The 14144-nt window shown below is 36.8% G+C and overlaps 1 protein-coding gene across 2 annotated transcripts in view; it reads right to left on the bottom strand.

Annotated features, from left to right (window-relative positions):
• The window catches only part of DENND5B (DENN domain containing 5B), a 269467-nt gene that overhangs the window by 41836 nt on the left and 213487 nt on the right, over positions 1-14144 (bottom strand). For both annotated transcript variants that reach the window (XM_077170450.1, XM_077170452.1), the window contains 3 exons: positions 10496-10624; positions 7820-7941; positions 2764-2909 (listed from right to left, as the gene is read on the bottom strand). In XM_077170450.1, the coding sequence (XP_077026565.1) occupies positions 2764-2909; positions 7820-7941; positions 10496-10624 (397 nt within the window). The remainder of the gene's footprint in view (positions 1-2763; positions 2910-7819; positions 7942-10495; positions 10625-14144) is intronic.

Here is a 14144-nt window from a genome sequence, read left to right on the forward strand (position 1 = left end):
ATGAACGCACAGATATTTGATGATACTGTGAACTAATGACTGTATGCTTTGGATTATTATATGGTATGTGAACATATAACTAAACAAAATTGCATTAAAAAATTCAATTGGACAGAGATATATGGGTTTATTTCTGTGTTCTCAACTTTATTCCACTGTCTATGGCTTTGGGTTATTTGGGGTTCCTTGTCCATCCATATGAATTTGATGATTAGCTCTTCCATTTCCACAAAAAAGGCTGTCAGAATTTTGATTGGGATTGTGTTAAATATATAATCACTTTTGGAAATACTGATATCTTAATGAGAATAACTCTTCCAATCCATAAGCATGTAATCTCTTTCCATTAATGTTAGGTTTTAGATGTCAGCTTGGCCAGATGAAGGTGCCTAGTTGTTCTGTTGCTGTGGACTTAAATCACCAGCATGTGAAATTAATCTATGGTTGATTGTATCTGCGGTCAACTAAGGGGAGTGCCTTCTGCAATGAGTGAAGTTTAATTTAATTAGTTGGTGGCTTAAAAGCAGAGGTCAGCACAGCTTGGAAAGACTCAGTACAGCCCCTCAGACTTCACCAGTAGCCCAGCAGACCTCATCTCAGAGCTCATAGGAGCTCAGAACCAGACATTTTGGAGATGCAGAAAGGAATCACCCTAGGGAAAGCTGTTTAAACCTAGAAACCAGGAAGAAGGCCTGCAGATGTCACTCTGCCTTCCCACGTGACAGAGGAACTCGGATGAAAGCTACCTGTCTTTCTTTTAAATTTGTAATTAAATCAATCCCCTTTATAAAAGCCAAATTCATCTCTGCTGTATTGTATTCCAGCAGCCTTGGCAAACTAACATAATTTATTTAGGTCTTCTTTAATTTCTTTCAGTAATGATTTGTAGTCATCTCCATGGTATTTATGTTCTCGGTTAAATTTATTCCTAGATATTTGTTCTTCTAGTTGCTATTATAAATGGAATAGATTTCCTCATTTCCTTTTTGGATTGTTTGTTGTTGGTGTATATAAACATCATGGACATCTGTCTATTAATCTTGTACCCCACAAGTTTGCTGAATTAATTAGCTCTAGTAGATTTCTTGTAAATTCCTCTGAATTTTCTCTATATGATCTTATCATCTGCAAATAGGCATATTTTACTCCCTTTCTAATTTGGATGCCTTTTTTTTTTTTTTTGCCTAACTGCTCTGGTTAGCACTCCCAGTACAATGCTGAACAGCAATGGTGATAGCAGGCATCTTTGCCTTGTTCCTGATCTTAGGGGCACATGGTGGTTTGAAGTTGTATGTGCCCCAGAAAATCATGTTCTTAAATCTAATTCATTCCTGTGGGTGTGGACCCACTTGTAAGTAGGACCTTTTGATGAAATTACTTCAGTTAAAGGGTGGTCCACCTCAATCGGGATTACTGGAATTACTATCCTATTACTGGAGTCCTCTATAAGTGGAATGAAATTCAGACACAGAGAGAGGAAGCCACAGAAAGAGAAGCCAGAAGCCGAATATCAGTGGAACCTGGAAGAGAAGGGAGAGACCAGAAGACTCCGACAGGTGCCTTGCCATTTGAAAAGCTAGGAACCAAGGATACCTGCAGCCAGCCCCAGAATGCCACAATCTTTGGGGAGAAAGCAATGCCTTGAGGATGTCTTGATTTTTTCCCCAGCCTAAACTGTGAGTGAATAAATTTCCACTGTTTAAATCAACCCATTTCATGGTATTTGCCTGAGGAGTCTAGGAAACTAAAACGGTAAAAGCTATAAATCTTTCATTTCTGAGCATGATGTTAGCTGTAGGTTTTTCATATACGCCTTCTGTTGTGTTAACGAACTATGAACTCTCAAATCGCTTGACTTCTTTGGATCTCAGTGAGAAGGTATCACAGGATCCAAATGAAGGAGGATGACATTTTGACTTAGTGATGGCAGCAAGATGAAAGAAGTAGGCATACTTAAGAGACAGTTTGTAAACAGCAGTCATGAGACTTATAGCCCAGTTTATATTCCATAATTTGTAGCCAAAGAAAAGACAAGGGTTTTAACATTTTATATCCAGGTGGCTGTGAGTCTGCTGGATAGATAAGGCCAAAATGGACTCTTGGGAGTATCATGACTCCGAGTGGAGATGACTATTCCTAGCCCCTCCAAGAAACAGGACAACAGGACATTCACTTAGTACCATCTTTCTCCTGAAACATGAGCAGGTATTTTCCTTCTTTCTGCATGCCAGGATCAAATGGCATGTCAGCTCAAACCACAGAAATGCTCCCCTAGGTGAGACCTGAAAACTGACTATAATGTTGAAAGGTATTTTTAAAAAACCATTCTATAAATGTCACCACGTTGTCTAAAAGCCATTAACCTGGGTGACAACTACAATTTCTTGTCCTTTTGCCAAAGGATGGCCAGGCTCAGGTAGGGAACATTTAAAAGTAAGAAGGAGAATCACTGTGGGGTAAGCATTTAATTGAACATTACTTACTTGCCAGATTCTGTGCTAGGTACTGGAATCATAGACTAGGGCCTGGCAAAGCCCAAAAGCACATCATTGTAAACAACAATTGAAACAACAATTAAAATATGAAACAAATTAGTACAGGCTTCTTAAGACAACTTGAGGCATGTAGTCACAAAAAAGATCTTGCATCTTTAGTGTTCCGTTATATTACTGATTCAAGGAAAAAAGAAAGAGTAAAATTGGAATCCCTCCATATAACTTATATATGACAATTTCTGCTAATAAAGTTATTACCTGAACCTACCTCAAAAGTCATTTCGAGGAGATTTTTGGGAATCTGCATCACTCCTGTGTCTCCTAGCTCTCCTGATACACAGATCCAAGGGTTAGATGTGATGATGGCATTGCTCAGTTTTTTGATTGGGATAATCACTGCCCTGTATGGAATCACTGAAAGAAAAATGCTTAAATTAATAAAAATTACAATAAAAATTTTCTGTTAATAAACCATTAATATATATGAAGGACTCTGTTGGCTTTCACAGATAATTTTTTTTATGATGTATGAAGATGTACTTACACAAAAAAGATGAGCAGATACCTCCTCCAGTTTAGAAAGATGAGGGTTAAAAAGCATAAGTTTACCCACACTTGTGATGATTTCCATGGCCTAAATTTCACCATTTATGTACAGAATGTATATCTGCATGGTGATATATGATATATTAAGTTTATAAGCAATTTCAGGCATCAGCACCAGAATACCTGAGGACATGTACATTTGCTATATAGTATTACTATTGCTTTAATGGCCACAATATACAAACTCAAGAATAATAAATTAGGGTACCTTCTTTCTGGGCACAAAAGGAAGTCTATAAACCACAACTTGGAAAGCTATTAAGTTGACTCATGTGCAAGAGGAACCCCAGAGAAAGGCTCAATATGTGGAAAGAAGCCCGTCTGAAACTTTTTGCCTCTGCAGGCTTTTCAAAAGGCACACCACTAGATGTCACTGTCTTACCACTGTCCTTTGCTCAAATGTGGAAGCACAATAAAATGAGATAATAAACATACCCTTTCTTTAAAAGAATGAGAATGATTCAAACATACTAGCACATTTTTATCCATCAGAGCCACACATTTTATTTATCAGGGTGGAATGAAAATCCTTTTTAGCATCTTAGGAATCTCACAAGAAGGGTATTGGAAGCTCTTCTTGAAAGACAGGATGAAAAACATTTACAGGACAGTGTGCCCAGACATAGCCTCACAACATGAACTCACAGTTCAGTGCGCTCTGAGATGAGGAAAATGAATAGGATTAATGATTCATTTCCCTAATTTTACATAAATAATTTTCTTTATGTTGGGTGACTAACCTTGCTTTCTGCTCTTTTATTTTGGCTGAAGGAAAGGAAAATGTCAGAGGAAAGGCCAAATATTCATGGTTTAGTAATCATCAGAATCAAATGGAAAACTGAAAGCAGAAGAGGTTAGTGTAAGACTATTTTAGATATCAGAGGCTTTTCTCATTTCTTGCATTGACAGGAATAGAAAAGCTACAGAAAAAGGTCTAGTTGGGGCCAGTAGTTCTGCGGCTGAAATGGTCCATAGATGCACAACAGTGATTTCATAAAGTAAAAAAAGAGCGATATTATTAATTCAGAATACTTCTTTTATTAAATTTCTGAATTCCTTAGTATAAAGAGTTGCTCAGAGGAGAGAAATCTGCACATAGGAAGAGGATCCTAGGACTCCTGAATTACTTTCCTTCTTTATTAAAATTGTATATATTTGAGACTCTTATAATTGCAGTGAACTAATAAAAGTAATAGTAGTTTGACAGGTATTGTAGGTCCACAGTAAATGAAGTATGGGAATGGGCACACGCTTATGGAATTCACTGGTCTTACCATGTTCCCCGTCATATTGAAGTGGCTAGATCGATGGAATGGTGGGATGGCCTTTTTTTTTCTTTTACTTTTTATTGAGATATATTATATATTCACATACCATATAATCATCCAAAGTTACAACCAGTGGTTTACAGTATTAACACATAGCTGTGATTCGCCATCACAATCTATTGTGTGATGAACATTTTCATTATTCAAAAAAAAAAAGAATAAAAATAGAAAAGAACACAAACATCCCATCCCCCTGTTGTCTATTTTTCTCATCTTTTTTTTTCTTACTCATTTGTCCATATATTGGATAAAGGGAGTGCCAGTCACAAGGTTTTCACAATCATAAGAACATACCTTAAAAGGTCTATAGTTATTTAATCTTCAAGAATCAAGGCGACTGGATTACAGTTCAGCAGTTTCAGGTATATCTCTCTAGCTACTCTGATATACCAAAAACCGAAAAGAGATATCCTTACATTGCATAAAAATATATTCTTATGTATATATTCTCAGAGAATGACCTCTCAACTCCATTTGAAATCTCTCAAGCCACTGAAACTTTATTTTGTTTCATTTCTCTTCTCCCTGGAATGGCCTTCTGAAGACTCAATTATGGTACCAAGTAAGTGGCAATACTTTGCTGGTGAGAGGCAGTGTTCTCCAGGAGGCTATATATGCTTGAAATCACCATCCATTTTATGGTGCTATTTCTCTCTGTAAGCTACGATTCATGGCTCCAGGAATCAATGAGTGGAAATGAGAGTGTCACCATTCATTACTACCCCTAGTGATCTAGTAAATTTTCTCTTCCTGTCTCTACCACCTTAGGCTTTGCTGGTCTACTAGTCTTAGTTACAAAAGGAGGAATGTTTCCAACAGGAGACACAACAATGATTCCATCAAGTTGTTATGACCACCATCTGACCACTGTGGGCTCCTCACACCTTTGAACCAACAGGCAAAGGATGGAGTGAATGATCCTGATTTTCAAGGGGAAATAGGACTGTAACTACATAACGAAGGTACAGAAGAGTCTGCCTGGAATACAGGAGATCCCTTAGGTTGTCTCCAGGTACTACCACTCTCTGTGATTGAAGTTAGTGGAAAACCGCAACAACCCAATCCAGGGAGGACTACTAATGAAGGTTTGGGTCACCCTACCACAAAAAACCATAACTAGCTGAGATGCTTGCTGAAAGTAAAGGGAATATGGAATGGGTAGTGGAAGTAGGGAGTCCAGGGAGGGCTACTAATGAAGGTTTGGGTCACCCTACCACAAAAAACCATAACTAGCTGAGATGCTTGCTGAAAGTAAAGGGAATATGGAATGGGTAGTGGAAGAAGATAATTCTAAATATGAGCTATAACCATGTGACCAGATACAGAAACAAGGACTGTTATGGTTATGTATATTTCTTCCTTGTTTTATTACAAATATGTCTGTATATATACATAAAGCAAATATTTTACTTTCTTCCCTATTTTATCCTTTACTATATGGCAAAAATTGTATTAACTTTATGTCATAGTATTAAAGAAACAATATATCAAGTTTAAGAGTGAATATTACCTAAGGACTCTTATCCTCTTCTGGGGAAAGAGTTAGTGTGTTTCTGGTTGTGTATAGGGCAGGTGAATTGTTAGGTGAAAGAATGACTAAGTTTTTTACTCAAAGATTAAGTATGGTTTAAAGAGATGTGTATGGCTGTGAAGCTGACAAGGGACAGATTGTGATAGTTAAGTTCTTGTGTCAACTTATCTGGGTTATGGTGTCCAGTTGTTTGCTCAAGCAAGCACCGGCCTGACTGTTACTGTGAAGGTATTCATGGATTTATTTACTGTTTTATTTATTTATTTTTGGTGTATGGGACCGGAATTGAACCTGAGTCCTCTGCATGGCAGGTGAGCATCCTAGCACTAAAACTACACGACACTAATGGATTTAAACATTAGTCAGTTGATTGCATCTGTGGCTGATTACATTTATAATCAACAATTGCCTTCAGCAATGAGAGGAGTCTCATCCAATCAGTTGAAGGCCTGAAAGGGAGACCTGATGATTTTAGCAGTTAGAAAGAAGAATTTCCATCTCTACTTCAGCCAGCCTGCTTCTCCTAGGCAATTCATTGAAATCTTCACTGGAGTTCCCAACTTGAGGCCTATCCTGTTGAATTTTGATTTGCCCATCCTCCTGGCTGCATGAGCCAATTTCTATAATAAACACCTTAAAATTTACATACATATAGACATATATAATTCTGTTGTTTGTTTCTCTAAAATAGCCCAATATCGATTCCAACTCCCCTTCTCCTTGTCTTCCTCTTATTACGGAGCCCACAAAGCTAAAACCTGCATAATTCTGGCAAGTGAAATGCTGGTGATTTTTTTTTTTGGATTTTGTAATATTATACTTTCCTAACATAGATGCTGTCCCTTTCTCTTTGGAGCTCCCTCCTTCTTCCTGCTGGAAGGCAGATTGAGGAGTGCAACCATCTTGTGACCGTGAGATGATCAGCAACTACTGAGGATAGTTGAGAGGAAAGGAACAAAGATCCTGGGTCTGGGCCGGCATTGTGGACTGCTTGCCTCCAGACTTCCGATCACATAAGAAAAATAAAACTACTAATTTGGTTAACACTGTTTTCAAATTTGTGATACTCGTGGCTGGACACAATATCTAAATGACACAAGTAAAAATTTTCCAAAGTAAGGAGGAAGGGCCTACTGCAAAAAAGAATTATTAATGGTGAAGAGAATAAATGTTATAAGTCAACAGTCTATCAATGATACATGATCATCATTTCTTCCCACTACAGACCAAAAATGCCCACCAAGATGCTGAATCAAGTTTTAAATGATGTTCAGCTATTTAAATTATTATATACTGAGTCATTGAATCTATTCATCTGAACGTCCTACTGGAATATTGGGTTTAATAAAATATTCCTTTCCATATTCATCCCAGGTAACATCTCCTATCACAGCTGGGTTTCCTGGGAAACTTGGAATCTCTGACCTTGAATCAGAGATTAGTGTGCAGAATATTTATTAGGGAGTGCTCCTAGGATTAGAATGTGGGGAAGGAAACAACATTGGTTGAGGGAGAAGTTTAGCTGTCATGCAGTCTCAATAAAATCCTCAGCTAACCTCTTGGAGAGCTTTGGGGCAGCCCTTTGATTACTTGTTGGATTCTGGCTTCCCTGGAAGAAGGCATCCCCTTGGGCAAGGTGGTCTGTTTTTGGTGAGACATTCTCAGCAAGGGTTGACTTCTGAGGGCTATCTGTTAACAGCACTCCCATCAGCTGGGGAATGTCCTTCACCAATAAATGGAGATCTGGGTTGCACACAGCCTCTATCTCACTGTACATCTCAATTTTAGAAATATAAACTCTTTTATTCCATTAGTCATCCGTGTAACTCTTTGCTTAAAAGTCAATTCTCCAGACTTACTGATAGTGGTGAAAACACTGGTGAAACAGAAATAGTCCACAGCATTGAGGGAAAGAAGATGGTAAAGAAACTGCTCTCTTTCTTCTTCACAACGTAGAAAAGCGTAACGCTTATAAAGTTTCCTAAGAAAGGGTAAGACAAGCACAAAAACCTTAGACACCTCCATTTAGACAAACTATGGATAGAAATGTTCATTTCAAAAGGATAGACAATTCACAAAATGAACAATAATTAGTACATAATACATGTATTCAGACTTGAGATCTTAAACTATTATGATATATAGAAATGTTTAGGGTAGAATGTTAAGGTAAAAAAAAGATGATGCTGAACTGCGAACACAATATAATCTTAACGAAGAGAATCTTCATAGAAGACAGTATAGAAGAAAATGTATATAATATTGAGTAAATATCTTTATGTAGTAGGACTATAAATGATTAACATTTTCTTCATTGTACTTGGGTCATAATGGGCATGGATCACTTTTTTTTTTGCGGGGGGGGGGGGGTGCATTGTCCGGGAATCGAACCTGGGTCTCCTGAATCGAAGGCAGGCATTCTAACCACTGAACTACAGGCATGGATCACTTTTATAGTCAGAAAAAGTAAAGTCAGTTTTAAGAGAACAAGGTCCATGATTACATTCTATATCAAACATACTCTTTGGACATTAATGCACCTCGTGTTAAGTAACCTAAGATGATATTTACAAATGGAAAACTGCACAAAGAATTGGGTTATAATGATTGGATTCCAATAGATTGTTTTATTAGTTTCCCAGGGCTGCCACAACAAAGTACTACAAATTTGGTGGCTCAAAACAATAGAAATTAATCTCTGGTAATTCTGGTAGTTCTGGAGGATAGAAGTCTGAACAAGGTGTCTGAGGATTTCAGAAGTCAGAAAGAAGAATTTCTGCCTCTATTTCAGCCTGCCACCTTTGCCTGGGAAATTCAATTTACCTTTATTGGAGTTTCCAGCTTGTAGTCTGCCCTACAGAATTTGGACTTGCCAGCCCCCACAGTCATGTAAACCAATAAATCTCATATGTATATACATATAATATAAACTTTTGGTTCTGCTTATCTGGAGAATCCTAATAGACTTTGGTGGGAAGAGTTACCCAACATTATCTGTTTCCTGGTAGAAGCACTCCTCTCCTTGGAACTAAGCAGAGCATAAGGTCACAGGGATAGGAAGCAAAAATTTTGTTCATGGATCACTAGCTTTTCCTTAGCTTCTGGTGACTTCTGGCAAATCCTGGCATTCCTTAGCCTGTTGCCCCATCATTCCAATCTCTGCCTCCCCCATCTTTACATGGCATTTTTTTTTTCTCTTTGAGCCTCCACTAGAACCTCCTTTAACTTTCATATATCTATACCACATATATATCTACCACATTAGAACTACTATTCTTAACATAAGCTCTTAGGCAACATTCTAAGATAAAGCATTTAACACTCATTCACTCTTTCAGACTTTATATGCCCTCAAAGATAACCATCTCTCAAAGATAATCTATGCTTTTTCTAGCAAGTGCCTCACTATTCTTCTCAGCCTCTCCTCATTACCCAAATCCAAAGCCACTTGCACATTTTAGGCATTCATTACACTCCCAGTACCAAAAACTGTATTAGCTTCCTAAGGCTGCCATAAACTTAGTGGTTAAAAAAATAGAAATTTATTCTGTTAGAAGTCTGTTAAAATATATTCTGCCAGAAGTCCAAAATCAAGGTGTTGGCAGGACCATATGATCTCTCTGAAGGCTTTAGGGGGGAATATCTTTCCCTGCCTCTTTCCAGCTTTTGGTGGTTGCTGGTAATCCTTGGTGTTCCTTGTTTTATAGACACATTGCTCCAATTTATGCCTCAGTCATCACTTGGTACTCTCACTGTGTGTGTGTCTGAGTCCAAATTTCCCTCTTCTAAGAATACCAGTCATTGGATTAGGACCCACCATAATGCAGTCTGATCTCATCTTAATTTCATCTGTAAAGACCTTTTTCCAAATAAGGTCACATTTACAGGTACTATGAGTTAGGATGTGGATGTACTGTATTGGAGGACACAATTCAATGCTGTTGTGGGTTACGTTGAGGCCTTTGTTAGATTTTCACTGGAGCTAAGGTTCTAGAGAAGTCCTTAGCCTTCAAATTAGCTCTAACGTACATATTATCTGGATCTTGCATTTCATCCAAGAGGGGTTTCTTGAGAGAGTGAAGGGAGACTAGCACAAGGTTAACAATTACTTGGAATTTACCTGATTTATTTTCTGGCACTAAGTTACTGAATGCAAGCACTGGCAAGACTCTCAGAAAAACCTGCTACTGTGGACCTTTTTTTTTTTTCCTTTTTGATCTTTACAACATGATATAAGGTAGTTCATTCTATTTTTCAGGTGCTACTGCCAGCTTGTATGGACTAGCTTTTTTTTTTTCTGATATGGGGAGCAATCTGGCCTTTGGCTGTGAAATTTCATGTGTCTTCCCAGACATGATCAACTATCATGTCAAGGCATATAGTTTCAAAGGCCCATGCCTTTTAGGAATGTAGAATGCATGTGCGCATGAATCAGTGATTCATGGCAAAGAAGCCAGTTCCTGTCAGCTTATGCAATTTGTTCTGGAAGTACATAGGTCATAGAAATAAAAATGCCTCAAGAGGAAATCTCTTACTTGGTGAGGAGCTGGTTAGAGAGCAACTGCTTGAGATGCTGGGATAAGAGCTTCTTTTCTAGAGACAATCTTATCCATGCACGAGCTCGTCCGACATCAGTCTTGATCTCACTCATATTTTGAATATGCCTACGGAATAGCAGCAACAGTAAAGATATAAATCCTAAGGATAACCATGAACTGGAAAAAAACTAAAGGGTTACAGTACTTGACATAGAAAAGTTATTTTATATACTTAAAGGCAACAATGGGTAATGCACAGTTTTGCTGATTAAATCTTCAAAGGTTCCATAGTAATCATGAGTTCAGTACCACATTAGAACTACTATTCTTAACATAAGCTCTTAGGCAACATCCTAAGATAAAGCATTTAACACTCATTCACTCTTTCAGACTTTATATGCCCTTGTTTTTAGCCCTACCAATATCTTTAAATTGGCACTAGGTTATTTCTGGTCCTCAGGAAGATAAAAGCAGAAAACAAGTTTTCTATTCTTTCAAGTTTTGCTCAATGTAATCGTTCTTCAGTTTAACTAGATACCTGCCACAACTGGATTAACAATTATTTTTAAATTTGCCACAGACAACAATATACAAAGTATAAAATCCTACTTTCTATGGCATTGATGAAGATAAGCTTTATTGCACTGATAAATTAAAAATTCTTAAAAATTTGCTTGACTTAGAAAACTGAATGGCCATAAAGAAAAATCATGTGGTCACACCACACTTGAATGTTACATACATGTGTAAATTAGTATCCAATGTAGAAGTCAATACTATACTCAGCAGGATTCAATTTATCTTCCTAAACGTTTCCTTCTTGAGGGAGGTGAGCAGGACTGAGAGGGCAAGCCTAAGAGACAGTAATTCTAAACTACTAAACTGAGTGATTGAAACGTCTTTATTTTTATGATTCACCATCTGTCCCTTCCTTTTTTTTTTTTTTATTATGCCCAGAAAGACCCATCGTGATAAATACTGTGATGAATCTTTTTCTCAGCTACTTCTATACATTCAAATAAGGAGTATCTTCCCTGCAATGTACACACATATTCTCTCCCTTTTCACACTGAAATCCTTGGATCTGAAGATGTATGCCTTCAACCCTCAGTGCTGATTTATGATCAAACTACCTTGAGAAATAAGATGTAAAGCATTATATTACATCACACAGATAAACTAAAACTGGGCTTAAAAATAAATCAGAATGAGGAAATAAAAGAAAATTTTGTTGATATTTTTATACAGCTTAGCCAACCTCACCTCACTTGTGGGAGTTTTTTTCGAAATTTAAGACAGACTTTTTATTTATTTTTTAAAATAATTTTATTGACAAATCTTCACAAACATATAGTCCATACATGGTATACAAAAAATGGATCACAATAACATGACATAGTTGCGTATTCTTCACCATAATCATTTTTTTTAATGAAACATAACCACATACAAACACAAACATTCTTATCATATGATCATTCCATTCTTGTTATATAATCAGTAACTCACAATATATCACATAGTTGTATATTCCCTCATCATGGTCATTTCTTAGAACATTTGCATCAATTCAGAAAAAGAAACAAAAAGAAAACAGAAAAAAATTCATATATACCATACCTCTTACCCCTCCGTTTCATTGATCACTAGCACTTTAAAAAAACATTTTTTAAACATTTTTATTGCGAAATATAACATGTATACAAAAACGTAATAAAAAAGAAAAAAGCGATACATTTCAAGGTATGTTTTAACAAGTAATTATAGAACAAATTTCAAAGTACGGTATCGGTTACAATTTCACCATTTAAAGTATTTCCTTTGAGCTGTGTTAAGACACTGGAGACTAAGAAGAAATATCAGTATAATGATTCAGTAGCTATACTCATTTGTTAAATCCTATCTTCTCTGTTGCAACTCCGCCTTCTCTTTTTTTTTAAATTTATTTTATTTAGTAAACATACCAACATACAAACACATTCTTACCATATGATCATACCATCTTACATATATGATCAGTCATTCACTATATCATCACGTAGTTCTCTATTCCTCATCATGACCATTTCTTAGAATATTTGCATCAATTCAGAAAAAGAAATAAAAAGAAAACAAAAAATTCATATATACCATACCCCTTACCCCTTCCTTTCACTGATCACTAGGATTTCAATCTACTAAATTTATTTTAACATTTGTTTCCCCTATTATTTATTTATTTTTAATCCATATGTTTTACTCATCTGTCCATAAGGTAGATAAAAGAAGCATCAGACACAAGGTTTTCGCAATCACACAGTCACACTGCGAAAGCTGCATCATTATACAATCATCTTAAAGAAACATGGCTACTGGAACACAGCTCTACATTTTCAGGCAGTTTCCTCCAGCCTCTCCATTACACCTTAACTAAAAAGGTGGTATCTATTTAATACGTAAGAATAACCCCCAGGATAAAGTTTTGACTCTGTTTGAAATCTCTCAGCCATTGACACTTTGTTTTGTCTCATTTTGCTCTTTCCCCTTTTGGTCGAGAAGGTTTTTTCAATCCCTTGGGGCTGAGTCCCAGCTCATTCTAGGATTTCTGTTCCACACTGCCAAGAAGGTCCACACCCCTGGGAGCCACGTCCCACGTAGACAGGAGGAGGGAAGTGAGTTTGCTTGTTGTGTTGGCTGAGAGATAGGTCACATCTGAGCAACAGAAGAGGTTCTCTTGGGAGTGACTCTTAGGCCTAATTTTCAGTAGGCTTAGTCTATTCTTTGCAGGGTTAAGTTTCATATGAACAAACCCCAAGATGGGGGCTCAGCCTATTGCTTTGGTTGTTCCCACTATTTGTGAGAATATCAAGAATTCTCCACTTGGGAAAGTTGAATTTTCCCCCTTCCTCACCATTCTCCCAAGGGGACTTTGCAAATACTTTTTAATTCACTGTTCAAATCACTCTGGGATTTATCAGGGCATCACTCTGGACAAACCAACAAAATCTCATGTCCTACTCAAGGTTCCATGTACTTATGATGTTCAATTAAGGTGTCTACATAAGTTATATTAGGAAATGCACTAGTCAAATATAAGTTTTGTAGCAAATACACATTTTTTGCCTTAGTCTCACACATAAGTTGAAATTTTAAAATATTAATTACCATCTATTTTCAGCACCCTGCAGTAATGACATTCCTTTGTTCTTCCTCATGCAAAAACATTTTTAAAATTTGTACATTTAGTCACTATCATTATACACTCTAGGCATTCCTAGATTATATTATCTCAGTCTTTATCGTCAATCTTTCCTTCTGATTTCATTTGTGCCCCCAGGTATCTGCCCTCTATCATTCTCACATTCAGCTTCATTCAGTGTTCTAACATTATTGTATTACAGTTAGGTAGTATTGTGCTATTTGTTTCTGAATTTTTACAATCAGTCCTGTTGTACAATCTGTATCCCTTCCACTCCAATTACCCAATATCTATCCTATTTCTAACTCCTGATGGTCTCTGTTACCAACTGAAATTCTCCAAGTTTATTCACTAATGTTAGTTCATATCAGTGAGACCATACAGTATTTGTCCTTTTGTTTTTGGCTAATCTCACTCAGCATAATGTCCTTAAGGTCTATTCATGTTGTTACAAACTTCATAACTTTT

Source organism: Tamandua tetradactyla, chromosome 7, assembly GCF_023851605.1.
Source record: "Tamandua tetradactyla isolate mTamTet1 chromosome 7, mTamTet1.pri, whole genome shotgun sequence".
In the NCBI taxonomy this organism is placed as follows: domain Eukaryota; kingdom Metazoa; phylum Chordata; class Mammalia; order Pilosa; family Myrmecophagidae; genus Tamandua; species Tamandua tetradactyla.